Source organism: Apiotrichum porosum (genome assembly GCF_003942205.1).
Source record: "Apiotrichum porosum strain DSM 27194 chromosome Unknown scaffold_13, whole genome shotgun sequence".
Taxonomy (NCBI): domain Eukaryota; kingdom Fungi; phylum Basidiomycota; class Tremellomycetes; order Trichosporonales; family Trichosporonaceae; genus Apiotrichum; species Apiotrichum porosum.
Window position 1 is genome coordinate 830279 of NW_021167120.1, and position 24034 is coordinate 854312.

Genomic DNA, 24034 nt, shown 5'->3' on the forward strand with positions numbered 1-24034 from the left:
AAAAGGCCGTTTTTTGTATCACTGGGGCCTCCTTGTCCCGTCCCAAACCCACCACTACAACTTCCACTACAACACACCACACGCACTCTAGTTGTTCTTGTCATGAAAAAAACCTTGCATTGAAGTAGCGCAAATACAACCGTTGTCCCCTCCTCGACGTCTCCATGCGTGAAAATGATAATTCCCAGCCCTCCAAGTCCGGTTCTTCTCTAATGGCGTGGTGCGGTGCCTCTCCGATCGAATGAACTCTAGATGATAGGATGTGATTGGGAGAGAGGGGGGAGGGAGGGAGGAAGCAAAAATAGGAAGAATCCGTGGTGGGCAAACAGCAGTGGAATGTGGTATGGTATACCTCGTTATCGTTTCGTGGGCGCGTGACCGTCTACGCGTGCCTCTATGCTGACATGCCCACATGCCGCCACTCTGGACGCGCGGTGGCCGGTGGTGTGGCTGACATGACCCCTCCTTGCCCACTGTCGTCTCGTCTTGTCATCCTGCCACCCTGTCGTGTCGTGGCGCGCGACGCGCGGCGTACGCGGCCGATACCCTTGTTTCGTTACTTGAGTGCACTCGCCGTGAGCCGCGCAATCTCAGCCTCAATCTCCGAGAGCGCAGCGGCGAGCGAGCGCGAGTCGTCGTACTTGCGCTGAGCGTTGGCTTCGGCGATGAAGGACCTAAGGACGGCGAGTCAGCTGTGTCGTTCGATTACAGACGGCTACCATGGCCTACTCACTCCAACTGCGCCTGCTGCTCCAGAAGCGGCTGCAGGGCCTGCGCGACGTCCTCGGCCTCGTCCTCGCGCACCCCGCCCGCCTTGAGCACGTCGCTCATGGAACTCTCAATGACGACCATGTTCTTCTGGCGAGCGGCCGCCGCGCGGCGCTGGAGTTTGGGCAGTTCCTGTATGCTCGCCATGGCCCGCGCGAGGACCGTCGCGGCCGACCGGGCGAGCGCGGCCTGGACTTGACCCTGCGACCCGCCCTCGGCGCAGGGGAGGTTGGCGATGCGTTTTGCCACAACGTCGTATTGTCCCAGCAAGGCCACGAGGTGCTTGTGCGCATCGAGCAGGTCGTCGTCTGGCTCGGCGTCCTCTTTACCCGATTGCTGGTGCGCCGCGAGCTGCTCTTCAAACTCGGGCAGGACACTGTCGATCTCGCTCTGGATCGCCCGCAGCGCCACGTACAGGCGTGTAAACGGCGTGGTGCGCGACCGCTCGGCAATCTTGTGTTTGCGCGACACGACCGTCCAGCATTCCCGACAGCACCGCACGCCGTGCACGGGCACCTCGAGGGGCTGCTGCGGGAGCGGGGTGGACGCGCGCGACTCGATCAGCACCTTGTTCGAGTCGCGCGAGGCGCGGCGCGCGTGCGCGGCTGCGGCACGTTTCTTGGCATTGCGGATCGCCGGGTCGCCCTTTTCGTCGGCGCCCTCGAGCGTCATCCACCCGACAAAGCCCTCGTCCACCTCCTCGCCGCGGCCCGTCTTCCAGTCGGCTACCAGGAGGAGAGAGCACTTCTCGCGCCTGGTCCCGGGGGGCAGGGCCGCCTGCGCGGCGGTCACGGGCAAGGTGTGCAGGTCGTGAGCGGCACCCGCGTCAGCGGGCGCGAAGAGCTGCATCTGGACGGCGAGGAGGGCAGGCGGTGTTGGCGGGAGGGAGCACACAATGCGGCCACACAGGCGGCAGTGGTGCTTGCGTGTAGACAGAGAGAATGACGCTCTGCTGTGTGAGCTGGAACACTTCATTTCATGTATAATAACTCACTGGCAAATACGGCACTTTTTGACATCTGCATCGTCTTCCCACTTGACGATCCCTTGCTCGGTGGCTATCTTGTCAGCTGCAATCGTTGGTCCATAGCTCACCTCTCTTGCGCGCTTCTTCTGGATTCGGCCCTGTGGCCATCTTGAGCCCCTTCCAGACCTCTTTGGGGTTGAACGAATCCAGCGCCCCCGTAAGCGAGTTGCTCGAACTAGGCGACCGCGTGAGGCCTGCCGCTGCCGCGCCGATGGGTGTCTGGAAATTGGGGTTGAAGTGCAGGTCGACGAGCTTGGCCCACCGCCTTCCCAGACGGCCCTCCTCCTTATCCCTCTCGATACTCAGTGTTCGCCGCTCCATCATAAATTCGGCCGTCCGGTCGCTCCGCACACCGCTGGGCTGGAACCCGATCTTGTACGGCATGCCGGCGGCGCGGACACGGCCGGTACCTGCTGCTGAGAGGGCTGGCGAGGTGGCGAGGGCCCCGACGGCGCCGAGTGAGTTTGCGCGGTGGTGCGACCCGCGCCGCGGGGCTGGACCTGTCGCTGTCCCTGTGGACGTGGTGGAGAGGGCGCTGGGGGAGGTGGGACGAGGAGTGGAGGACGAGGACGAGGACGAGGTGGGAGGCGGGAGGGTGGCGGAGTGCTGTGCTGTGCGGTGGAAAGTGCCCTGTGTCGGGCTCGTCAACGGACTCGTCAAACTTGTGTGGGACGTATGGCTCGTTAGGGACTGGTGACTCGTGCCCCCGCCCAGTCGGCTCATGTTGGCAGGCTGTGGTATCCGTCGCCCTCCTGCTGCGCCGTTTCCGTTGCCGTTCCCATTGGCGTTGAGGGGTACAGGCGATATCGTACGCTGTAATCCCAAGGCAGTCACTGCACCTGCCGAGTCTCGTCGTGCGTGACCCCCTCGAGTCCTTGGCACTGGCACAACCCCATCGGGAGGGCTGGACGCCGAGAACGAGTTGGGTCGGGAGTGTCCTCCACCAGGTGGGCGGTTGATGAATCCATTCACTTCCTGGCCCACCGTGCTGGCCACGGTCGCTACGCCGCTCAGTGTCGATGTGAGAAACTCTCGTCCTCGTCCTTCACCACGGGGGGCGAGTGCCGAGAGCCACTGGCTCGCGCGCTCGACGGCAATGGCCCCCGTGCTCGAGTTGGAGGTGGACCGCTCCCGCCCACCAACAAATGCGACCGAGCTCACCGACCCGGGGCTGCTACCCAGTGCGGAATGCGGTGGGTGGTTGGGCTGGGGGGCAGACAGTGTCCCGCTCGAACTGGATTTGGGTAATGGGAGACTCGATTGCTGCTGCTGAGCAGCGGCGACGACTTGGGCAAAGGAAGTGATACTCTCGGGCCGTTGCTTGGCGACAGACGCTGCCGAGTCGGTTCGTCTTGCCGCGTTGGTGGTGGAGTTGCTGGCGGCGCTGGCACCGCTTCCAAACGCGCGCCGCGGTGGCGTGCTGGACCCGGCTGCTGCCATGACTCTTTCACAGATGTATTGTTGTGAAGAAGGAGAGCGAGAGAGGTGTTGAGGGGCACGTCATCGTCGCACCGCACGCATGCACACGCATTCGGCCTTCGTTGCGGGGCCATCGCGATGGGTGGGTTGTTAGGTCCCGCTTATAGATATAAGGCCTTTACGTAAGCATTGAGATGCCCGCTTTTCTAATTGCCACCCAAAAACGTCGAAAACAATTTCCACCAGCACCTTTCATCCATCTCGCTCCAACAACCTCGTCACAATGGGCCGCTCCGCAAAGCTCATGAAGCGTCCTACGCAAAAGCAAAAGGCCGTCTCCAAGATGGCCAAGGCCGCTAGCAAGCCTGTCCCCCAGGCTGAGCCTGAGCGTGTGGTCGAAGAGTCTGCCGGCCCCAAGGCCAAGAAGCGCAGGATGATGCGTGCCAAGGCTGAGAAGAAGGAGGCCGAGGTGAGTGGCATTGGGGGAGCTGCTCCATTTCGAGGTACGGTGTATGGGTTGTAAGCTGATACCTCTACAGAAGAAGTAAACCAGGCAGCGTACCGACCTTCACTCGTCCCAGACACGACCCTTCCACAAGTCCACCTCGACCGACCAATGTTGTATTACTGCACCGAGCGCTCCGAGCCGTCCACGGTCCACGGCGGGACTCATTAGCAGGCATGTCAGAATGCATATACTGGAGTTCCATGTCATATCGTTCTCATATCCTTGTGTCGCACTATGTCAGGCATTTGCATTGAATGGGCATCGCACTGACAAGCAAAATGCTCTCCACGATCCCCGCACGTCGTCGTTGCAATGTGTCGTGGTCCCTCTAGTGATAGAGGGACTACACTCCATGTCCTCTCGCCGCAGTGTCTGTCCAAAGTGCCAAGAATGCATATCCCAAAGGGCAGTACAATTGTTTGCGCAACCACAGACGTTACCGCTGTGGCTGTCGCTGTCGCAGGCCCTTACTGCTTGTAGGCCTTGGCCTGGAGCCAGATGCGATACATCTGCAGCTTCTCCTTGCGGTTCACCAACTGGTGATGGGTCAGCAGGTATCACGGGGGAAACTATATCCATACGTACCAAGCGACGGTCCTCGGCAAGCTGGCTGATCTCGAACATGTGCTTGTCCTCAGCCTCACCGCGAGGCGGGGCGGTCATCAGACCGCCCAGCTGCTCCTTTTCAAAGAAGTAGACGCGGGTGCCGTCGCCGCGAATGTAAAAGTTCTCGACGTCCAGCAGACGCTCCTTCTTGATACGCAGCTGGGCGAGGTCGTGGCGGCCGTAGTCACGAACACAGAGGAGACCTCCGGGCTTGAGGGCGGTGTAGAGGTTGTGCATGGCCTGCTCCCACTCCTTGGGGTGGAGAGCCGACAGAACGTAGATGACAGTCAGCACGTCGATGGATCCGGGCTCGACGCCCTCGGGGAGAGAGTAGTCGACACCAGACTCGGGGTCAGGCTTGGACGTAATGTCCCACACGGCGGCGCGGATCTCGCCAATACCGTGGGGCGCCTTGGGGTAGAGCTCGCCGCGCTTGACGACGTTGACGGCCGTCGACGAGTAGTCGGTGGCCACGAGGCGGAGGTCGGGGTTCTCGTTGTGCATCAACAAAGGGAAGACGGTGTTTCCCGCACCACAGCCGACCTCGAGCACAGTCTTGGGACCAGCCTCGGGCTCGCAGCACGCCACGAGCTCGGGGAACTCGAGAGGCAGCCACCTGCGGTCCTTGAAGAACTGGTCGGCGTGGTGGGAGTAAAACTTGTTCCAGAACGCCGCGGGGCGAGCGTTATAGTCGGCAGTCTTGTCCTCGGGGACAGGGTTGGACTTGTGCTGCTCCATAATCTCGGCCGCGCGCTGGTCAAAGTCGTCCGGGAGCTCGGCGTGGTCCCTAGACAGTGGTCAGTAACGAGCTTGGGGGGCAGGACAAGGTCACTTACCAGGCGTTGTTGGCCCACACATCGTCCTCGCCACCGAGCTTACGCGCTCCAAAAGAGGTTCCCTTGGGGGGACCGTTGGGCTTGAGCCACTTGTCAATGACGCTCATGCGGACACCGTTCGAGGGACCAGCCTCGGCGGAAGCGTCGACCTCGACGTCGGCGACGGGGGTAGCGCTGCCAGGTGTGTCGTGAGGAGTGGCGACCTCGGAGGCAATAGCGGAGGACATGTTGCGGCGAGAGAGAGTGGGGATATGTATGAGTCTGGTGAGTCCGCGTCGGGCGTGCGCGAGCATGGACTGTGCGTTGAGCAACAAAAACAGGCCAAAGTAGGTGGCCAAAGGGTTGGAGGCCGAGATTCTCAACTTTTCGGGCGGCATTAGAATTGTCTTTTCTAATGGAGTCTGTGGTTGATTACACTGAGCGTTTTTGTAAATAGCTTGTGTAATCCTCCCCCTTTTGCCACGTGGGCTCTTAACCATCTTTGCATTGGCATCTTCAGGCACACACACTGTTGATATCTTGCCGGCGGTTCGGCGGCTATGGCCGCACGCCCGAAAGCTTTCGTTCAGCAACATCCAGAGCGCAGATGAACGAGCGTTATCCTTCAGTCCGACTTTCATTGTCGTCGACCAGGAATCAGCGTCCAGCGTGTATGTGTGGCTTGTGACGGCCTGCGCTGCACTCCGACGTACCATGCATCAGTGGCAGCTAGCACGTTGCCAAACCTGGTCGCGGAGATTGTCGGCCAACGCACCGGTGCCACTGGAAGGGATGCTGGGTGAAGGGCCCACTGCTCTGAGGGTTTCGGGCGAACCGCGTGGTCTCGCATGCCAGAGGTGCTTTAACTGCTCATATGCTGCTCGGCCTATGCGGCCAGCGCATGTATCCTGCTGTTCTGACTGCGTAGTGCGGTACTAATTGCGGCAATGAACGCTGGGCAGTGCGGTAGTGGTGTCCCATTAGCGCGTCTGGCTGAAAGCGCGGCTGCGCAAGGAAGGAAGGAAGGTGGAAAAGACGTGGCAGGTAGCAACATACGAGTATCTGCTCTTCGAGGGCGCAGAGGGTAAACAGCAGCTCACTCCCACCTTGATGCGATCGTTGGCTGAACAGACGAAGACAATACAGGTCCTCGCTGATGCGAGATTGGAGTAATCAAAGTGAATCATGAGAGACAGGCACCGAGAGACCGTCACGAGATCACAACATGGCCAAGACGCGGGCGCTGCAAATTCAAATGGGTTGGCGCTAACAATGCTAATGCCCCGACGAGAAACACACAACGCAATGGCTCAAATTTCTTGTGGCAGAAATACTGTGTTTGCCCAACTGGTCACCCATTTCGGCCTCGTCTCTGTTGCGGCATTGGCATCTCCCAGTTGGCCCCTTGTCCATGGCGTCCGGTCCTCTTGAGCACGGGGGTCGAGCTTCCCGGCGGCACTGGCCCATGCAGCAGGGCTGGGTAATGACGGCGCTGCACGGCGATACATGGACTTGCGGGATCAAAACCCGAGCTGGAGCCTGTTGGCAGCGTTTGGCAGCGCGGACTTGGTCGGATTCTCGGCCGGTTGTCCCTCGTTCCCCCTCTTCCCTTGCAGACCCTCAGGTGCGATTGTCGTCGTCACAACTGCTCTCGCTGCATCCCCCCGCCCCCCCCCTTCCAGCACTCTTTCTCTCATCCACACCTTCCATCTCACTTCTCTTCCCCCCACTCCTCCCCATCCACCTCACCCACCCCTCCCACCATGTTCACCAACTCTGTCCGCGCCTCGGCCTCGGGTGCTCTCCGCACCGCTACCCGCGCCCAGGTGAGTGACGTTGCTCCCAGCCCACCCCCCTTTCCTCCAATCCCAACAACAAATTTGACAGTTCACTGACATTGTCGCTCCGCTTCCTCTACACTTGCTACCCTCCTCATGCGTTTTACCTACAGCGCGTCCCCGTCGCCCGCACCATGGCCACCCTCACCGAGGAGCAGCGTGTAAGTTTGAATGCAACAGGCCGCCGAAAAGGGCCCCAGGAGAGATTGCAGTGTGGCTAACGAGATAACAGCTGCCTGCCAAGTTTGGCGGTTAGTGTCCCATCAACACTTGCCCGCGCCTGCAATGTTTGGTTTCTAGCTCTCTAGCTCTGTCAGACCACTGCGTGGCAGAGGGAAAACACATCTGGAGGCTGGAGACCGGCCTTGCACGCGCGCGAGCTCGTTCTTTGCCAAGCAAAGCTTTTTCGCTAACACGTTCACAGGCAAGTACACCTGCACCCTCATCCCCGGTGACGGTATCGGCCCCGAGGTCGCCAACTCGGTCAAGGAGGTCTTCGAGGCCCTCAAGGTCCCCGTCGAGTGGGAGCAGTACGACGTTTCGGGTGACAACGTCACCGACGCCGCCTTCCAGGAGTCGCTCGAGTCGCTGAAGCGCAACAAGGTCGGCCTCAAGGGTATCCTCTACACCCCCATGGCTCAGTCGGGCCACAACTCGTGGAACGTCGCCATGCGTCAGACCCTTGACATTTACGCCTCGGTTGTTGTCTGCAAGACCCTCCCCGGCTTCCCTACCCGCCACGACAACGTCGACTTTGCCATCATCCGTGAGAACACCGAGGGCGAGTACTCGGGTCTCGAGCACCAGTCGTACCCCGGTGTCGTGGAGTCGCTCAAGGTCACCACCCGCGCCAAGGCCGAGCGCATTGCCCGCTTCGCCTTTGACTTTGCCATCAAGAACAACCGCAAGAAGGTTACCTGCGTCCACAAGGCCAACATCATGAAGCTCGGTGACGGTCTTTTCCTCAACACCTGCAAGCGCATTGCTGAGGAGGAGTACGGCCACACTGGCATCAAGTTCGACTCGATGATTGTCGACAACGCCTCGATGCAGCTCGTCTCGAAGCCCCAGCAGTTCGACGTTGTCGTCCTCCCCAACCTTTACGGTAACATCATCTCCAACATTGGTGCCGGTCTCGTTGGCGGCCCCGGTGTCGTTCCCGGCTGCAACTTTGGCCGCGAGTACGCCCTCTTCGAGCCCGGATGCCGTCACATCGGCAAGGACATTATGGGCAAGAACAAGGCCAACCCTACCGCCCTCCTCCTCTCGTCGACCATGCTCCTCCGTCACCTCGGCCTCGACGAGCAGGCCAACCTCCTCGCTTCGTCGGTCTACGACGTCATTGCCGAGGGCAACCACCGCACCGCCGACGTCGGTGGCACCACCACCACCACCGAGTTCACCTCGGCCGTCCTCCGCAAGGCCCTCATCTAATCTCTTGCATCGAAAGGAAACTTATGGCTTAGGTTTATCACCCAAAAACTCTCTCCCCCCTTATCCCCAACAACAACGACAACCCCATCCCCCCACCCCCTCAACGAGAATACTACGGTTCTTGCTAGGTTAAAATCGGATGTACAGCTGTAGCATGCATCTGTGGAAGTACAAGAGCAGCCCTGGCTTACTTTGGTAGCAAGAGCACGCTGCTGGTGTGCGCGATGCAACTAGGAACCTGGCTCCGGGCGGAGGGAGGACCTGAGCGCGGTACAAGGACCTTCAAGTCCTCTGTCTCCCACGCTTGCTGATGGGGTGGCGAATTGGCGGGCAAGAGGACCACGGGAGAAGATGCTTGAGGTACCGTTTGGAGGGCTTGCATTACGTTTCAAGAGCACGAGCAACATCGTTCTGAAAGCGTCGCAATGAACAGCAGAAAGGAAAGCGGGGCGTTAGTGCACCTATAGGGCCTAAGGATCCTTGGCAGCTAAAAGGAGCTGGATAGAGCTGACACAGACCATCAAGACTGACAATGTTGCCCTTGTTGATAGCGATGGTGAACATTAGAGTCTCGGCTAGGCGGGATGCTCCGACGATCCGAGATACGGAGTGAAAAGCCGGTACCGATAATTTGATGCCAACACACACACCTACTAGTGACAGTAGCTGCAATCTTTCCCGTTACATATTCACGGTCCAGACAGCCCACTGATCACTGATCACCGAGCACAATGCAAGAGGGAATGGATAGAAGCGGGGGAGGGATTCGCTGTCCAGCCAAGGCGACGTCGCCACCTGTCCCTTGCCACTTTGCCTCCACCCCCGCGCACCCTTTGTTAGCCCTCTGCTTGTCACAAGGGGCCCATTTCACAACCTCCCACTTCCTCACTCCCCAGTCACCACACAATGGCCGCTCGAGGCCTCCCCACCACCGCTCTCCGGGCAGGCATGCGCGCCTCTCAAAGGGGTATCCTGCGACATGCGCGCACTGCAGCTGGCGGAGCGCCTGCTTTGCAGCGCGGATTTGCTGCTGCCGGCCCCTCGCGCGACCGCATGGCCACCGCCGCCCAGCCTGTGCCTCCCCCCTCAGCATACGCTGCGGCCGCTTCGGCACCTGCCTCGACACCAGTCTCGACAGCGGCAGTCAACGACGACGACGTTCGCCACCTCTTTGACAGCACGTACACGCCTCGCACGTCGACCCCAACTGGCCTCTTCACGCTTGGCCCGCTCACGCAGCCGCGCAACCTGCGCGCCCTCACCGACCGGACGCTCGTCCACGCGCAGGCTATTGTGGAGCGCATCGCACGCGCACAGAGCGACCCTACGGGCATCGAGCTTCGCGAAGTGGTGAAGAACCTTGACCGGCTGAGCGACTTGCTCTGCGGCGTCATTGACATGTGCGAGCTCGTACGCAACGCTCACCCAGACAGGAACTGGGTGGCCGAGGCGGACAGGGCGTACGAACGGTTGTGCTCGTTCATGAACGGGCTCAACACCGACCGCGGGCTGTTTGAGGCTCTGGCGGCGACGCTGGACGCCAACCACGCCAAGCCGCTCAGTCACGCCGAGCGACAGGTCGCTCTGACTTTCCTGCGCGACTTTGAAAAGAGCGGAATCGACCTGCCCCCGCAAGTGAGGGCACGCTTTGTCGAGCTCTCCGACTCACTCTTGTCCCTGGGACGCACTTTCCTCACCGCCGCCTCGAGCGGACCCTCCCCGGAGCCACTGATCGAGATTCCCGAGCCGGAACGCATGCTGGACGGCCTCGGCCCCCAGTTTATCCACTCGCTGCCCCATCGTCGCGGCAAGGCCCTTGTTGTCCCCGGATCATGGGAGGCGCAGATGATCGTCCGCTACGCCAAGGACGGCGAGGCGCGCCGCCTGGCGTATGTGGGCAACTCGCGCGCGGACCCGGAGCGTGTCGGCGTGTTGGAAGAAATGCTCGCCCAGCGTGCCGAGCTCGCGGGCGTGCTTGGACGCAGTAACTGGGCCGAAGTCGCGCTTGTGGACAAGATGGCCAAGAATCCCGAAAACGTCTGGGGATTCTTGACGTCGCTGGCAGAGCACCACAAGACCTCTGCCCTCGCCGACGTCTCCGTCCTCCAGCGCCTCAAGTCGATGAGCATCACCGGTAACGACAGCCAGGCCCACTTCCCTCCCATGAGCGCATGGGATCGCGACTTCTTTACGGAAAAGTACATGACCTCGCTTGCCCCGGCCTCACTGTCCCCCCTGGCACCATACTTTTCGACCGGCACAGTCTTGCGTGGCCTCTCCCGCCTGTTTTCCAGGCTGTACGGTATCTCTTTCCGCCCCGCCGCCGTCTCTCCCGGAGAAGTGTGGCACCCGTCGGTCCGCCGCCTGGATGTTGTGGACGAAAAGGAAGGCCTGATTGGTATTATCTACTGTGACCTGTTCTCGCGTGATGGCAAGCCACCTAACGCTGCGCATTACACGGTTCGCTGCAGCCGCCGTGTCGATGACGACGACCTTGCCGGCGACCGTTTGCCTGAGGGCTGGGACGCGCGTTTCGGCCCCGGCCTCGAGACGGAGGGCGACAGCTCCCCTGGTCGCGAGGGCAAGTACCAGCTCCCCATTGTGGTCCTTACCACCGACTTTGGTACGGTTGAGCGCGACAGGCCGGCTCTTCTCGGCTGGCACGAGGTGGAGACGCTGTTCCATGAGATGGGACACGCTATGCACTGTGAGTTGAGGATAGTAGAAAAGCGCCGTCAGCTGACAATTGCAGCCATGATTGGTAGGACAGAGTACCACAATGTTTCCGGAACCCGCTGCGCGACCGACTTTGTCGAGCTCCCCTCCATCCTCATGGAGCACTTTGTCTCGTCCCCGCTGTCCTGTCCATGTTCGCCTCGCACTACTCGACGGGTGAACCCCTGCCCATGCCCCTCCTGGCCCAGCACCTGTCGCTGCAGCAGTCCTTTGCCGCAGTCGAGACACACGGCCAGATCGTGATGGCCATGCTGGACCAGCAGTACCACCGCCTTGCCCCCGGGGAGATTGTCGACTCGACCGCCGTCCACCAGGACCTCCAGACCAACGTTGGTGTCTTCCCGCCCGTCGACGGCACCGCGTGGCAGACCCAGTTTGGCCACCTGTACGGCTACGGCGCGACGTACTATTCGTACCTGTTCGACCGCGCCATTGCCGGCAAGGTCTTCTCGACTCTGTTTGAGAATGATCCCCTAAGCCGCGACCAGGGCGACGTGTTGCGCAACAAGTTGCTCAAGTGGGGTGGCGGCAAGGACCCATGGGAGATGGTTGGCGACGTCGTCGGCGGCGAGGAGGGCGAGGCCGTCGCCAAGGGTGATGAGAAGGCCATGGAGTTGGTTGGTGGGTGGTATATCAAGTAAAAAAGACGGCCCGGGGCCGTTCTCCGCATAGCTTTCAACTGCCCAAAGGGCGGTCGGTTAGACCGTGGTCGTCTCCATACTCCATACCTGCATAGTTCAAGGGAGCGTGCGCAACACAGTGTGCTGCTTTCCATGCATCGTTTCACGCCTCAAAGAATGGTATTATATATCGGGCTACAGGAATACAGAGTGGGGAGAAGCGGTGTTTTGACACCGGATATGGAAGCCAAGAAACCAAGGAAGCCCAAGTGACCGGAAGTGAGAGATGGTCCAAGAGAAAATCGGCCGCGATCCAAGCAGCAAGAAAAGTGTTCGAACATGGCTAGCGCTTGACCGAATGCAGGCGGGAGCCTGTCCAGTCCTGTGACCTGGGATATTTACTGATGGGACTGCATCGACTGCAGCCATGTCAGCTTGGGTCGCATAGCCCTTGCAAAGCTGCTACCCACCTCATGGAACGACACGCTGCTCCCGCTGAACAACCGGTCGTCCTCGGTCGCCTCGACTTTACGCTTGTGGTGCGAGTGCGAAGATGTAGGCGGCTTGAGGTATGACTCGAAGCCCTGTTTCCGTTAGCTCCGAGTGCGGCTGTGCTGGTGTTGAGGTCACATAGCTGCAACGGGCTGTCGACAAATGTCGCCGAGAGCAGTAACAACGCTTCGCCCACCAGGCCACCAGGCCACCAGGGATTCCGGGTGCATGGACCTCCCTTGGTTGCCACCCGCGGAGCGACATCACGAGTTCCCCATCACGTCGCCGCCGCGATCACTTCAGCACCCACCTTGATGATGTTACCACCGCTTGCTGTCGTGTCCTCGAGATATGACACCTCGTTGGCCCAAATCGTCGCTTCGACATTGGCCTGAATGGGGCGGTCAGCATACACACAACATGACGCAGAGGGCGTGTGCGCGGGCGCGATGGCTTTCGGTAAACACGCGGGTACGCTGGGCGACCGACGCTGACGCGCGACGTGTTGTTTTTTTCGCCACCCAAAGTACACCGAAACTGTTTGGTTGTGCACTCACGAGGTTCATGTCGAGCGCGCGCTTGCGTCTCTGTGCTGCCTCAATCTCCTGGAGAGCGGCGGCCTGGGCCTGCTTGGCGTCTGCCGGGGGTCCCTGTGTGCTCATTGTTGATGGATGGATGGATGATGGACGAGATGTGAGTCATATTCCGGTCGGAGATGCCGGCCCGGAGAATAAGTGTGTGGTTCGTGTCAGCAGCTGTGGCTGATCCCGCGTCGGCATCTGGCGGACGCGCGGGCGATGGGGTGCAGCCCCTTTTGGCACGACCCCCCAAGATTGCGATAGCCGACCGACGTTGACCATCTTTTCTTTTCTCCTTTCATTCATCCATTTCTTATCCCCTTTGCACCATGGCCCCTCCTCCCTTCCTCACCTCGCCCGAGCAGTACAAGGAGCTCTTCGACTCGGTCGACACGTTCCTCCTCGACTGCGACGGCGTCATCTACCATGGCCCCGTCGTCGTCGAGGGCGTCAAGACCGTCCTCCAGCTGATGCGCGATGCCGGTGAGTGAGGTGGAAAAGAGTCCCGCCAACACATTGCTGACCTGTGTTCAGGAAAGAAGATCATCTTCGTCACCAACAACGCTACCAAGTCGCGCAAGATGTACAAGACGACCTTTGACAAGCTCGGCATTGAGGCCTACGAGGTAAGCTCCACACCAGCTCCTTGGGTAGTCACCCGTGCTCACCTTGCTTTCCCAGGAGGAGATCTTTGGCTCTGCCTACGCTTCGGCGGTGTACATGTCCCGCATCCTCAACTTCCCCAAGGACAAGCGCGTGTACGTCCTTGGCGAAAAGGGACTCGAGGACGAGCTCGACGCCGTGGGCATCCAGCGCTGCGGCGGTACCGACCCCGAGGACCGCGTCTTCATCCCCAGCATGGACTTCAGCCACTTCCCCGCGGACCCGACTATTGGTGCTGTTCTTTGCGGCTTTGACTCTGGTATCAGTGAGTAAGACGGCGGTCGAAGATGTTGGGTGAATAGTTGGGCCGAGACCCTCATCCACTGCCGCCGGCAAGGGACAAGGGTGTTTTTGGTGGGGCCACTGCTGACACCAACCACAGACTACAAGAAGCTTGGCAAGGCCTACTCGTACCTCCGCGACGACCCCAACGTGCACTTCCTCCTCACGAACCAGGACCGTGTGTTCCCCACGTCGGGCACAACCTACCCTGGTACGTACACTGTGTGGCATGTGGGTGCGGCGGGTGGGATCGGCGGGTGGCAGTGATCGCCGTTACCTACCACCCACTACACACCTTTACTGACCCACTTGCTCTTGCCTTTCCCGTCAACACGGTCCCTTGCACGTCACTGACACTTTCCCTCAGGCTCTGGCTCTCTCTCGGCCCCTCTCGTCTTCGCCCTCCAGGGCAAGCGCGAGCCCACCGTCATCGGCAAGCCCAACAAGCACATGATGGACGCTATCATCGCCGAGCACCACTTCGACCCCAAGCGCGCGCTCATGGTCGGCGACAACCTGCTCACAGACATTGCGTTTGGCTTGGGGAGCGACGTGAGGACTCTGCTCGTCATGGGAGGTGTCACCCACAAGGACCAGGTGTACGGACCCGAGCCCAGCGACATTCGGCCCACCTTTGTGGTGGAAAGCCTGGGTGACTTTGCGGTCCTTGCCAAGAATTAAGTGTTAGATATATTAGTATATGCATAGAGTCCATATAGAGAGGTCGATGAGCAAAGTCTATCTGGTCTTACTTACGGCGGAACGCAGTCGGCGTGTGTCTTCTGCAAAGGGTGGGTCAATGTCCGGTTAAGGGTCAAGTCTTGTGTGTGACCCGGGTCAGTTGCTGCTGCCTCTAACGTGGTCTCCACCGCTGCAGGCGCGAATGTTGGGGGCCTGGTCCAGTATGTTGAGGAACGAGAGGGTATGTCGACCCGTGCCGAGGTGCATGGCATTGCCAGACCGACGTTCAGTGGATCAGTGGCTCATGGCTACTTCCGACGCCCAAGTTTCGGCCAGAAACAGTTCCGTACAGTCATAGTTATGCATGGTACAGTATCGTCTTGCCACGGGCAGCCATAGCTACAGCTCCCAGTACGTCGTCACTCCAAATGGCACACCTCTGCGCGTCCTTGCTCTGCAGACATCTCCTCCTACACTTCTGCTCGCTTATTCCCAGTCCTCGGTCATGCCCATGAGCGCATACTGCTTCACAACACTGAGGGACAATGTCAGCGTCATATATATAAAGGTTCGCCTCATACGTACGACATAATCTTTGCCACGAAGGCCTCGATGTGGAAGATCTTCTTCGAGCCTTGACGCATACGGAGCTCCTGAGGGGTCAGTCTTGGGTTTGAGCTGTTGACTCACGTAGTGAGCAGCGTAGTGCACGACTGAAGCCTTCAATTCACTGCCAGTGTCAGTACTCTTCATGCCACAGCCCGATCCGACTGCCGACGAAACTCACTCGTCCACCTTGTCCACGATCCTGTCAGCGATGGTCTGGGTAAATGATTAGCTCGGGCAGCTCGAAGTTTGGGTCCATCATGTAGGGCCTACCTTGAGCACGACATGTGCCGGAATGCAGTGGGACAAGAGTTCCTGCGCGTGGTTAGCAAGCAGTCACTTGCTGTCTCGCTCCAACTCACGTAAATCTTGGCGCGGACCTCGAGGAGGCGCGATGCCGACTGTTCCTGCAAAATCATGTCGGCAACCTTGGCGCAGTACGTCTCCCAATCAGGGCGAGCGACGTCAATGTCACCCTCGAGGTCTGGCCTCTGCATCTTCATAGCCTCAAAGACCAAGAGAGCCTTGCGGAGGTTTCCGTCCGACGCCTCAATGATGGACTCGCTAGCCGTGGCCGGGAGGTGGAAGCGTTCCTTCTTGGCGACATGGGTGAGGACAGTGGCCATCTTGAACGGCTGTCAGCAAACGGTTGCAATTACGCAGCTGGACTCACCTCTTCGTCTGAGGGGGCAGAGACGCGAACGAGGAGACAACGACTGCGGATGGGAGCAATGATCTTGCTCGTGCTGTTGGCGCACATGATGAGACGCATGTTGGTCATGTACTTTTCCATAGTACGACGCAGGGCAGCCTGCGCGTCACGCGTGAGCGAGTCGGCCTCGTTGATAATGACCACTGGGAACCGTCAGCTCATCGACTTTCGCGCCAGTGCTCACCCTTGAACTTCTGCTTTGCGTTCAAGTCGACCTGCTGGGTCTGGGCAATCTCCTTGAGAATGTCCTGAATGACGACACGGTCGTACATTCCCACATCCGAAGGGGTGAGCTCAATGTGAAAGTTGGACTGGACGACGTTGACGTCGAGCTTGCGGTTCGAGGGCGTAACAAACACGCGCTGGTCAATGCGGAGCTGAACGGTCAGCCTGTGGAGGAAAATGAAAGCTTACCTTCTCGACACCAGGACCGTAGAGCTCTCTCAGAGTCGCCATGATACGCGTCTAAAGACTTGTTAGCTGATTCACGACAGAGAAGACAGCCTACCTTCTTGCCTGCACCCGAGGGGCCGTAGAAGAGAATGTGCGGGAAGTCGCCCGAAGCAGCGAGCGACTTTAGCCTTGATGAGAGCTCGGGGTGGTAGTGGCAGTCATCGAGCGAGCGAGGGCGGTACTGTGGCGCGAGTTAGCATGGGTACCATATGGGTAGGCTACCCACCTTGTCGACCCAGAGGGACATGGCGGCGCGAGTCGGGGCAAGGACGAAGGATTGGTGCAAAAGGAGGGCGGCGTGCGGCTATGTATGCTCTGTGCAATGTGTTCCGTTGGTCTATACCTGTCCTTTGGCGAGTGTAGCAGCAGGAGAGGTTGGTATGTATCGTTGTTGCTGGCAGTGACAGAGAGAGAGAGTGTTGACGACAAAGATAAATGAGTGACTGGATCAACCAGACGCGTCTTCTGCGCCGGTTGACGCGCCGTGCCTGGAAATGGGTGGGGTTGGGCCGTCATGTCACTCCCGGTCAGACAAGGATGAACCCGCTTCTTTCTTGCCATTCATTCATTCACTCACTCTTTCTTGTCTCCCTCTATTCCGTGCCGACTGCAATGCTCGCATAAGCTGGGCTTTTTGCAGCGTCACAACAACCTCTACTCTCAACCATGCCCCTCCACTCCCACTCGGAGGCGGCCTCCACGCCGCCCAGCCGCGTCCTCTCCCCCGTTTCAAGCGACGGTCATGGCGGCAGTCGCTCGCCCACAGCTTCCTTGCGTGCGCTGGAATTGGAACAAGGACCAGCATATGCCGGCGGGCATGGTCTACAGCGCACGAACACGTTACTGTCTATGGGCGGGTTCGAGTTTGAACAGACGCTCTTGCCGCTGAGTCTGTCGACGGCGGAAGGAGATATGTCGGGCGAGCAGCATGTGGAGCATAAACACGTCGGGCTTCTTCATGGTGGGTTATAAACAGTTGCAGTAAATGCTAACATCCAGGTATGGCTCTTGTCGTGGGCATGCAGGTCGGCTCGGGCATCTTCTCGTCTCCTGGTGTCGTCATAGACTCGGTTGGGAGCGTTGGCGCAAGTCTGGTCGTTTGGATCGTCAGTGGTCTCCTCGCCTGGACTGGTGCAAGGTAGGCTCACGAGTTCATCTGAACGTCACTGACAGTTTCCAGCTCCTTTGCCGAACTGGGTTGTGCGATCCCTCTCAGTGGTGGAGCGCAGGCATACCTCGCCTACTCGGTGAGCCACAACAACATTGCGAAGCTGATGCTAGTTTGGACCCATGGCCTCGTATCTCTACACCTGGTCGGCCGTGTCGGCGCTCAAGCCAGGAAGCTCGGCTATCATCGCTCTCATCTTTGGGTATGTAGATTGCTACGCGCTGCCAGCTAACCCATTAGCGAGTACTTCAACCGCATGGTCTACCACGCCGTGACGGGCGATACCGAAGCCACCGTCCCAGACTGGACGTTCAAGGTGACCGCTGCCGTGGCGATTATCCTCGTTTCGCTGCTCAACGTCATTTCCCCCACCGCAGGAACCCACTCTGCAGTGGTGCTCACGACCATCAAGATTGGATCCCTTGTCTTCGTCGCTGTCCTGGGTCTCATCTGGTTTATCCGCCACGGCGCTGGTCCTGCCTTTAGTGGCAACATCTTTGCGGGCTCGTCCACGGAACCGGGGAGTTATGCCATTGCCCTGTACTCTGGCCTCTGGGCATTCGACGGCTGGGATCAGTGCAGTGTGAGTGGTTTGGCTCGAATGACTGCGTTCTGACCCTGCCAGTTTGTCGGCGGCGAGATGAAGAATCCCAACCGCGATCTTCCCCGCGCCCTCCACTCGTCCATGACAATTGTGTTGGTGCTCTTCCTCGCGGCTAACATCTCCTACTTCATCGTCCTGGACCCTGCTACTGTAGCATCATCGAATACCGTCGCCCTCGACTTTGGGGCCATGACTATTGGCCGCTTCGGCGCTGTTGTGTTCAGCACCCTGGTCGCCATCTCGTGTTTTGGAGCGTTGAACGGCGGCTTTTACACCACTGGAAGACTCATCTACGCTGCGTCGAGGGACCATTTCCTTCCCAAGCTCTTTTCGCGCCTCAGTCCCAAACGTCGTACTCCGGACAATGCCATGGCCCTCAATGCAGGCCTGACAATCTTCTTTGTCGTGTTTGGTGGCGGCTTCCGAAGTGGGTAAGAATCCTGGCGGCGCTGACACCAGAACTGCTCAACTTCTTTTCGGTGACCTCGTGGACACTCTACCTTGCCACGGTTGTGGGTCTGCTGTACCTCCGCGTCAAGGAGCCACACCTCGACAGGCCGTACCGCACGTGGCTCTCGACACCTATTATATTTTGTCTTGTGAGCCAAACACCCACCCGTGAGCTCACACCACAGGTCGCCATGTTCCTCCTTCTCATGCCCATCTTTGCGGCGCCATGGGAGGCACTGGCGGCGTTCATCTTCATGGCCACCGGTGTGCCAATGTACTATCTGACTGCTCGATCACGTGCGCGGTCGTCGGGCAAGGGTTATGCTCGCCTTGATAACGAGGACGACGGAGTCCGTGCAACTCTAGGAAGTGGGTTTCCAATGCCTGTCGCAAGCTAACTCATCTAGCGGCCTGGGACTCTTTCCTGGACGACGTGGCCTACCTCCTCCCTCGCAAATGGGGCGACGCCCTGTTGAGGTCACGACAAGCAGCACCCGTACCCACACTCGACAACGCAGAAGAACGCCGAGGCATGCTGTCCGACCGCATAGAAATGTCCGAGATATGACCCACACGAGACGACGATCACAATGTTATGCACAACAACGATCATGAATAAACAAATATCACTATCACATCTATTTGTGGTTGGCCTTGCCCTTGTGCCTCGTCTTGCCTCCTCCCTTGTTGCCACTCTTGGCGCTTGACGACCTGGCACCCGTCTTCTTGCCACCACCACCGCTCTTCCTGCGGACAAGAGTGACACCATACTTTTCTGCCTGGGCCTTCTCCTTGTCCGCACGCTTGGCACGCTTACGCGCTTCGTGTTCCTTAGCCCTCCGCTTCTCAGCAGGAGTCTCCATGCTGGTGCTCTTCCTCTCCTTCTTCTTGGCCAGATCCTTTGCCTCCTTAGCCTTCTCCTTGTCGCGCTTGGCACGCTGCTCGGCACGCTTCGAGGAGGCCGGGAGGAGAGGGACGGCGGCGGCGGCGGCCTTCTTCTTCTTTGCCGCGGCGGCCTCTTCGTCGTCGTCGTCTTCAGAGTCTGAGCCGTAGTTGCGAGTCGTGCGCGTGGATGAAGGGTCAAAGTCCTCCTCGATGGTGACAGTGGCCAGCTGCTCGTCGTCCGAGTACTCCTCCTCCTCAATCTTGCCAGAGGGTCCCGCCTCGTCGTCATCGCTGCCGTCGTCGTCGCCCTCCTCCTCTGTTCATATGGTCAGCACTGCACGGCCAAGTGATCTTGCCACCAGAGATGCTTTATTATCTACTTACCGAGAGGCGCCAATCCCAGGGCGGCACGCACGTCGCGTACATTCTGCTCGGCACGGTCCTTGAGCTCCTTGCGAGCCTTGCGGCGCTCCTCGAGGTGTGCTTCGTGGTCACGCTTCTTGGCACGGGTACGGCGTTCGTCGGTACGCTGCTTTTTACGCTTTGAGAATCCAGTGAGCCATTCTCTGTAGGAGGCCGGAGGGCGAATGTCAGCAAACTGCCGGCATCATCCAAAGTCCATGGACGTCGAGCGTGCTCGCACGACACCGTACTTGGTCACTAGGTCCACTTACCGCCTGGCCTCGTCGTCGAACTTGATTTCCTCGACCTGGTCCTGACGCGCCTTCTTGGCACGCTTGATGTAGTCTGCGCCCTCTGTGAGGAGGGCGACGTTGGACCGCTTGCCGCTCATTGTATCGATGGTGGTAGTTGTTGTAGAGGTTTCAGAAATCTGAGCAGTGAAGTCCCTCGCGGGTGGAGGTGGGGGCTGATAAGGGAGATGGGTGGCGACTTAAAGGACACGTGTAAATACATGTCCATTAGAATTACAACATTAGTAATTAGAGATGGCCTAATGTTGACAACAGGTGACCACTCGGTGCTTGCTCCGATGACGAACGTTCATTCAACCACCATCTACCTTCGTCTCTCAACTATTAACCAGCAACAATGGCCAAGATTGTACCGCCAATGAACTTTGGCCTCGTCGAGGACGGTAAGGGATAAGCCTAGTATAGGCAGCGAGCTGACAGTAGAAGGATTCTACCGTTCGGCACAACCCACAGAGCTCAACTTCTCCTTTCTGGAAAAGCTCGACTTGAGGACTGTCATTTGGGTCGGTGCAGAGGAACCGACTGATGTCTTGTGAGTTGGCCACTGGTGCTGCCACGGATGTGATCGAGTACCTTGCATGGTCCTGTCGCTTCAAGACACAATGCTTACCCCCACAGCATCTCGTTTCTAGAGTCACAAGGGATCGTTCTGCACAACCTCGCCCCACAGGTCAGCCTCAATCCGCACTTCCCCCCGCGGTACTGTGACTCGGGCGTTGTTCCTCTCAGTGGACAATGTAAGCCAAGGCTTCTGCCATGTGCAGCGGTAACTGACACTTGCAGACCATCTCCCACCACTCCCACCCCCAACCGAGCCGCTCATCATCCACGCCCTCACACTCCTCCTCCAGCCCTCCACTTTCCCTACTTTGGTGTGCTGCAACATGGGCCGACACAGGACAGGAACTGTGGTCGGGTGCTGGCGTAAATTACAGCGTTGGGCACTGAGCTCTATTTTGGAAGAGTACAGGCGGTATGCGGGTATGAAGGTCCGCGTCCTCAACGAGCAGGTAGGTAGCTCAGCGTTCTGCAGTGTAAACCTATGGAGGAGCGAGCGCTAACGCACCGCAACAGTTTATCGAGCTGTTCGACACAGATCTCGTGTCCATCACTGCCGAGACGCCTGCATGAGGACGAATGACGTTTCCGTGAGGACGTCACACGACCAGGCGTCCCGCACCTTGGGGAAGGCCAACTCCCATCATCGCACCACGGGTATCTGTGCTCCTTCGTGGCCAAACACCTTCTGCGATTGCGCACACGGGTCACATGATACACAACGAAACTGTGTCCCTCACTACATAAGATACCGCTCCAGTCATTGCCGACCTTCGGCAGACCTATACTATCTGAACTGGGCGTCCCGACGAGATACAGTTTCCGTCCTGGGCTTAGGACACATGTTGTAGCTATAGACAGTAGCGAAAACGGCCAAATGCATCCCGAACTTGCGGGATCATACGAGAACTTCAGTGTGTGTGATCTTTGGTATCTCTGGGTGCTCTCCCTCTGCCATACATCCACATCCGCCGTGATTAAACCAAAAAAATGAACACATCCCTCTATATCGATGTTACAAAGTACTCGAGGCAATCGACTCCGCAGTACATCCTCCTTTAGAACGAGACAACCTTCTTCTTAGGCTTGGGCTTTGCCGCGGCCGGCGCCGGCTTTTCGGTGGGCACAAACGCACCCTCCTCTCCGGGACGCTTGGCAATGCCACGCTGGCCATTCTTGGCGGGAGCGTGGCGGGTACGGTTACCTTGGAACTCGAAACCATCGTTGGCGGTGGCACCACGGGAGGCAGCCATAAAGTCGTCTTCGTCTGCACCAGCACCACGGCCCGTACCGAGAATGTTCTCACGGCGACCGGCGGGGCCACGGCGTGTGGGGTCGTAGCCGAACCCGTCGCCCTCCGCAAAGGCAGGCTTGGGACCACGCTTGTCGTCGGGACAGTCGTTGGCGCGGTGAGCGACGGATCCGCACACCTTGCACGAACCACCATTGACGTACACGCCGCGAGGGTTCTTGGGGCATGCGGCGGACAGGTGGCCCTGTCCAAGGCAGACGAAGCAGGTAGCGTACGGGGTCGGGTTAGACTTGTCTGCGCGCTTGGGGCAGTGCTTGAGCGAGTGAGCCGATGAGTTGCACCTGGAGAACATGTCAGTTACTCAGAACGAGATATGGACAGCTTAGAACTCACCTGTAGCACTTGCCGCCCGTGATGCTCGCGCCGGTGACATCCTTGGCGGGCTCCTTGCCACCCTTGTTCTTCTTGCCCTTCTTGCCCTTGCCTTCGACAGCCTCAGCCTCAGCCTCACCATCCTCAGCAAGCGCCTTGGCCTGACGAGCAGCCATGTCGTCTGCCTCGAGCATGGCCGCGCTGCCATTCTGGCCAGTGGCAGCCAGCAAAATGTTGGGGCAGTCACGCGCCGAATGGCCGAGACCACGGCAGGCGAAACAAGTAGTGGAAGCCGCGCGCTCGTCGATACGCATCAGGCGGCGCTGCTCGCCGCGGTCTGTGTTGTCCTTTGCGCGCTCTTAGAATACACCGTTAGTTTATGGGTGTTTATGGATGTGCAAAAGAGGCTGCACGACACGCACTGGCAATCTCGGGATCACGGCCCCAGCCCTTGCGTTTGCCGCCCGCGCTCGTCTCGGTCGAGGGACCGGCCTCAGGAGGCGGGGAAGCGGGAGCCTCCTTTTCAGTGCGCGCCTCCTCTGCTGCAGAGGCGACGAATGTCTTGCGGGGCATGCCGATGTTGGTGAAGCGCGCCATGGTGGAATGGATGTTGTTGAAGGTGTGGGTCATGGTCTCCAACTTTTGACGTGAAGGAATACCTCCACCCACTGGGGCCCAGGTCACGTGACAATTCCTCTTCATGAACGTCGAGATGGTGCACCAAAAGTCATGTGTCTCGCTCCTTCTTTCCTAACTCTACTCAAACACACTTCGCCATGCGTCTCTCAGCTACCATCGCACGTGCAGCGCGCCTCACTCTCACGCAGCGTGTCTCTCCGATGGCCGCTCCGGCCCTGCGTGCCACCTCCGCCTTCCATGCCCAAGCTGCCCCCACTAGCACTCGTCCCTTCTCCTCCACCTCTACCCTCCTCAAGAAGGGAGGCAAGGACAAGGGAGGCAAGGCCGACAAGGGCGGCAAGGGCGGTAAGAAGTCTAAGAAGGACGACGCCGACGAGGACGGCGCCGAGGCCGACGGCCTCACTCGCGAGGAGATTGACGCCTTGCTCAAGAAGACTCGGAGCAAGATGGACAAGTCCGCCGACTGGGCGCGCACCACCGTGTTTGACGGTGTGGAGCGTGGCCGTGGCCGTGTCATGCCTGGTAAGTGGAGCAAGAGAACCCATGAAGACACTGTAACATGAGCTGGTCACCTGGCACCAGCTCGGCGTTTTACATTCACTGCCAAGGATGGAAGCTGACATGATCTCAAACAGCACTCCTCGACAACGTCAAGGTCGCCATCCCAGACCAGGGTTCCGTGCCCCTCAAGTCCGTCGCGTCCATCACCGTCCGCCAGAGCTCCCTCTGGGTTGAAGTGTGGGACGGCCCTACAATGAAGCACGTCGAGTCGGCCATCCACAAGGCCAACCTGCCCGGCATGTCCCCTCAGCGCGATGGCAACGCACTCAAGATTCCGGTCTCGCGCCCGACGGGCGAAGTGCGCACTGCGATTCTGAAGAGTCTGCACGAGACCATCGAGATGGCCAAGAACCAGATCCGCACGGCCAGGCAGGAAGGTCTCAAGGCGCTTGGTGGAAGGGGAGAAGAGGGCGCGGACGAGGTCCAGAAGATGACCGACGAGCTTGTCCACGACATTGAGAAGCTCTTTGTCAACGCCAAGAAGGAGTTTGAGAAGGCTTAAAAAGAAGTTTATAGATACGTAGCATTTAGCATCAACCCCATAGCACATGCATCTAGAGCCACACTCTCATGCCCTCGTCCCGAACTTCTGTC

The 24034-nt window shown here is 59.1% G+C and overlaps 13 protein-coding genes across 13 annotated transcripts; 7 read left to right on the forward strand and 6 right to left on the reverse strand.

The window, feature by feature from the left end:
- Positions 1-556: 556 nt before the first annotated feature.
- Positions 557-3235, reverse strand: PEP7 (carboxypeptidase Y-deficient; the record flags this gene model as incomplete). The annotated part of the gene is made up of 5 exons (XM_028618456.1): positions 557-674; positions 734-1717; positions 1763-1826; positions 1864-2425; positions 2780-3235. 5 exons carry the CDS (start codon positions 3233-3235, stop codon positions 557-559), a joined length of 2184 nt encoding a protein of 727 aa, XP_028473412.1.
- Positions 3236-3497: 262 nt separating this feature from the next.
- EHS24_002731 (uncharacterized protein) lies at positions 3498-3762 on the forward strand (the record flags this gene model as incomplete). The annotated part of the gene is made up of 2 exons (XM_028618457.1): positions 3498-3683; positions 3754-3762. The coding sequence occupies 2 exons, from the start codon at positions 3498-3500 to the stop codon at positions 3760-3762; spliced, it is 195 nt and encodes a 64-aa protein (XP_028473413.1).
- Positions 3763-4189: 427 nt separating this feature from the next.
- Positions 4190-5541, reverse strand: EHS24_002732 (uncharacterized protein; the record flags this gene model as incomplete). The annotated part of the gene is made up of 3 exons (XM_028618458.1): positions 4190-4258; positions 4308-5115; positions 5165-5541. 3 exons carry the CDS (start codon positions 5539-5541, stop codon positions 4190-4192), a joined length of 1254 nt encoding a protein of 417 aa, XP_028473414.1.
- Positions 5542-6906: 1365 nt separating this feature from the next.
- IDH1 (isocitrate dehydrogenase (NAD(+)) idh1) lies at positions 6907-8415 on the forward strand (the record flags this gene model as incomplete). Its single annotated transcript, XM_028618459.1, has 4 exons — positions 6907-6969; positions 7095-7142; positions 7214-7232; positions 7406-8415. The coding sequence occupies 4 exons, from the start codon at positions 6907-6909 to the stop codon at positions 8413-8415; spliced, it is 1140 nt and encodes a 379-aa protein (XP_028473415.1).
- Positions 8416-9321: 906 nt separating this feature from the next.
- OCT1 (Mitochondrial intermediate peptidase) lies at positions 9322-11792 on the forward strand (the record flags this gene model as incomplete). Its single annotated transcript, XM_028618460.1, has 3 exons — positions 9322-11122; positions 11168-11176; positions 11233-11792. The coding sequence occupies 3 exons, from the start codon at positions 9322-9324 to the stop codon at positions 11790-11792; spliced, it is 2370 nt and encodes a 789-aa protein (XP_028473416.1).
- Positions 11793-12169: 377 nt separating this feature from the next.
- Positions 12170-12925, reverse strand: EHS24_002735 (uncharacterized protein; the record flags this gene model as incomplete). The annotated part of the gene is made up of 4 exons (XM_028618461.1): positions 12170-12190; positions 12242-12355; positions 12574-12654; positions 12821-12925. The coding sequence occupies 4 exons, from the start codon at positions 12923-12925 to the stop codon at positions 12170-12172; spliced, it is 321 nt and encodes a 106-aa protein (XP_028473417.1).
- Positions 12926-13170: 245 nt separating this feature from the next.
- Positions 13171-14467, forward strand: EHS24_002736 (uncharacterized protein; the record flags this gene model as incomplete). Its single annotated transcript, XM_028618462.1, has 5 exons — positions 13171-13324; positions 13376-13467; positions 13523-13769; positions 13887-13997; positions 14154-14467. The coding sequence occupies 5 exons, from the start codon at positions 13171-13173 to the stop codon at positions 14465-14467; spliced, it is 918 nt and encodes a 305-aa protein (XP_028473418.1).
- A 486-nt stretch (positions 14468-14953) lies between these two features.
- Positions 14954-16485, reverse strand: RFC5 (Replication factor C (RF-C) subunit; the record flags this gene model as incomplete). Its single annotated transcript, XM_028618463.1, has 11 exons — positions 14954-15002; positions 15053-15120; positions 15158-15197; positions 15255-15289; positions 15347-15388; positions 15436-15699; positions 15747-15928; positions 15970-16162; positions 16200-16250; positions 16294-16419; positions 16465-16485. 11 exons carry the CDS (start codon positions 16483-16485, stop codon positions 14954-14956), a joined length of 1071 nt encoding a protein of 356 aa, XP_028473419.1.
- Positions 16486-16904: 419 nt separating this feature from the next.
- On the forward strand, positions 16905-19028 carry EHS24_002738 (uncharacterized protein; the record flags this gene model as incomplete). Its single annotated transcript, XM_028618464.1, has 8 exons — positions 16905-17199; positions 17238-17376; positions 17419-17608; positions 17651-17989; positions 18032-18437; positions 18470-18609; positions 18646-18829; positions 18868-19028. The coding sequence occupies 8 exons, from the start codon at positions 16905-16907 to the stop codon at positions 19026-19028; spliced, it is 1854 nt and encodes a 617-aa protein (XP_028473420.1).
- Positions 19029-19098: 70 nt separating this feature from the next.
- Positions 19099-20138, reverse strand: EHS24_002739 (uncharacterized protein; the record flags this gene model as incomplete). The annotated part of the gene is made up of 3 exons (XM_028618465.1): positions 19099-19661; positions 19730-19911; positions 20020-20138. The coding sequence occupies 3 exons, from the start codon at positions 20136-20138 to the stop codon at positions 19099-19101; spliced, it is 864 nt and encodes a 287-aa protein (XP_028473421.1).
- Positions 20139-20395: 257 nt separating this feature from the next.
- Positions 20396-21189, forward strand: OCA1 (tyrosine-protein phosphatase required for protection against superoxide stress (By similarity); the record flags this gene model as incomplete). Its single annotated transcript, XM_028618466.1, has 6 exons — positions 20396-20441; positions 20512-20590; positions 20677-20795; positions 20842-20930; positions 20994-21068; positions 21133-21189. The coding sequence occupies 6 exons, from the start codon at positions 20396-20398 to the stop codon at positions 21187-21189; spliced, it is 465 nt and encodes a 154-aa protein (XP_028473422.1).
- Positions 21190-21674: 485 nt separating this feature from the next.
- EHS24_002741 (uncharacterized protein) lies at positions 21675-22837 on the reverse strand (the record flags this gene model as incomplete). Its single annotated transcript, XM_028618467.1, has 3 exons — positions 21675-22209; positions 22262-22598; positions 22663-22837. The coding sequence occupies 3 exons, from the start codon at positions 22835-22837 to the stop codon at positions 21675-21677; spliced, it is 1047 nt and encodes a 348-aa protein (XP_028473423.1).
- A 179-nt stretch (positions 22838-23016) lies between these two features.
- On the forward strand, positions 23017-23942 carry EHS24_002742 (uncharacterized protein; the record flags this gene model as incomplete). Its single annotated transcript, XM_028618468.1, has 2 exons — positions 23017-23401; positions 23515-23942. The coding sequence occupies 2 exons, from the start codon at positions 23017-23019 to the stop codon at positions 23940-23942; spliced, it is 813 nt and encodes a 270-aa protein (XP_028473424.1).
- Between the last annotated feature and the right edge of the window lie 92 nt (positions 23943-24034).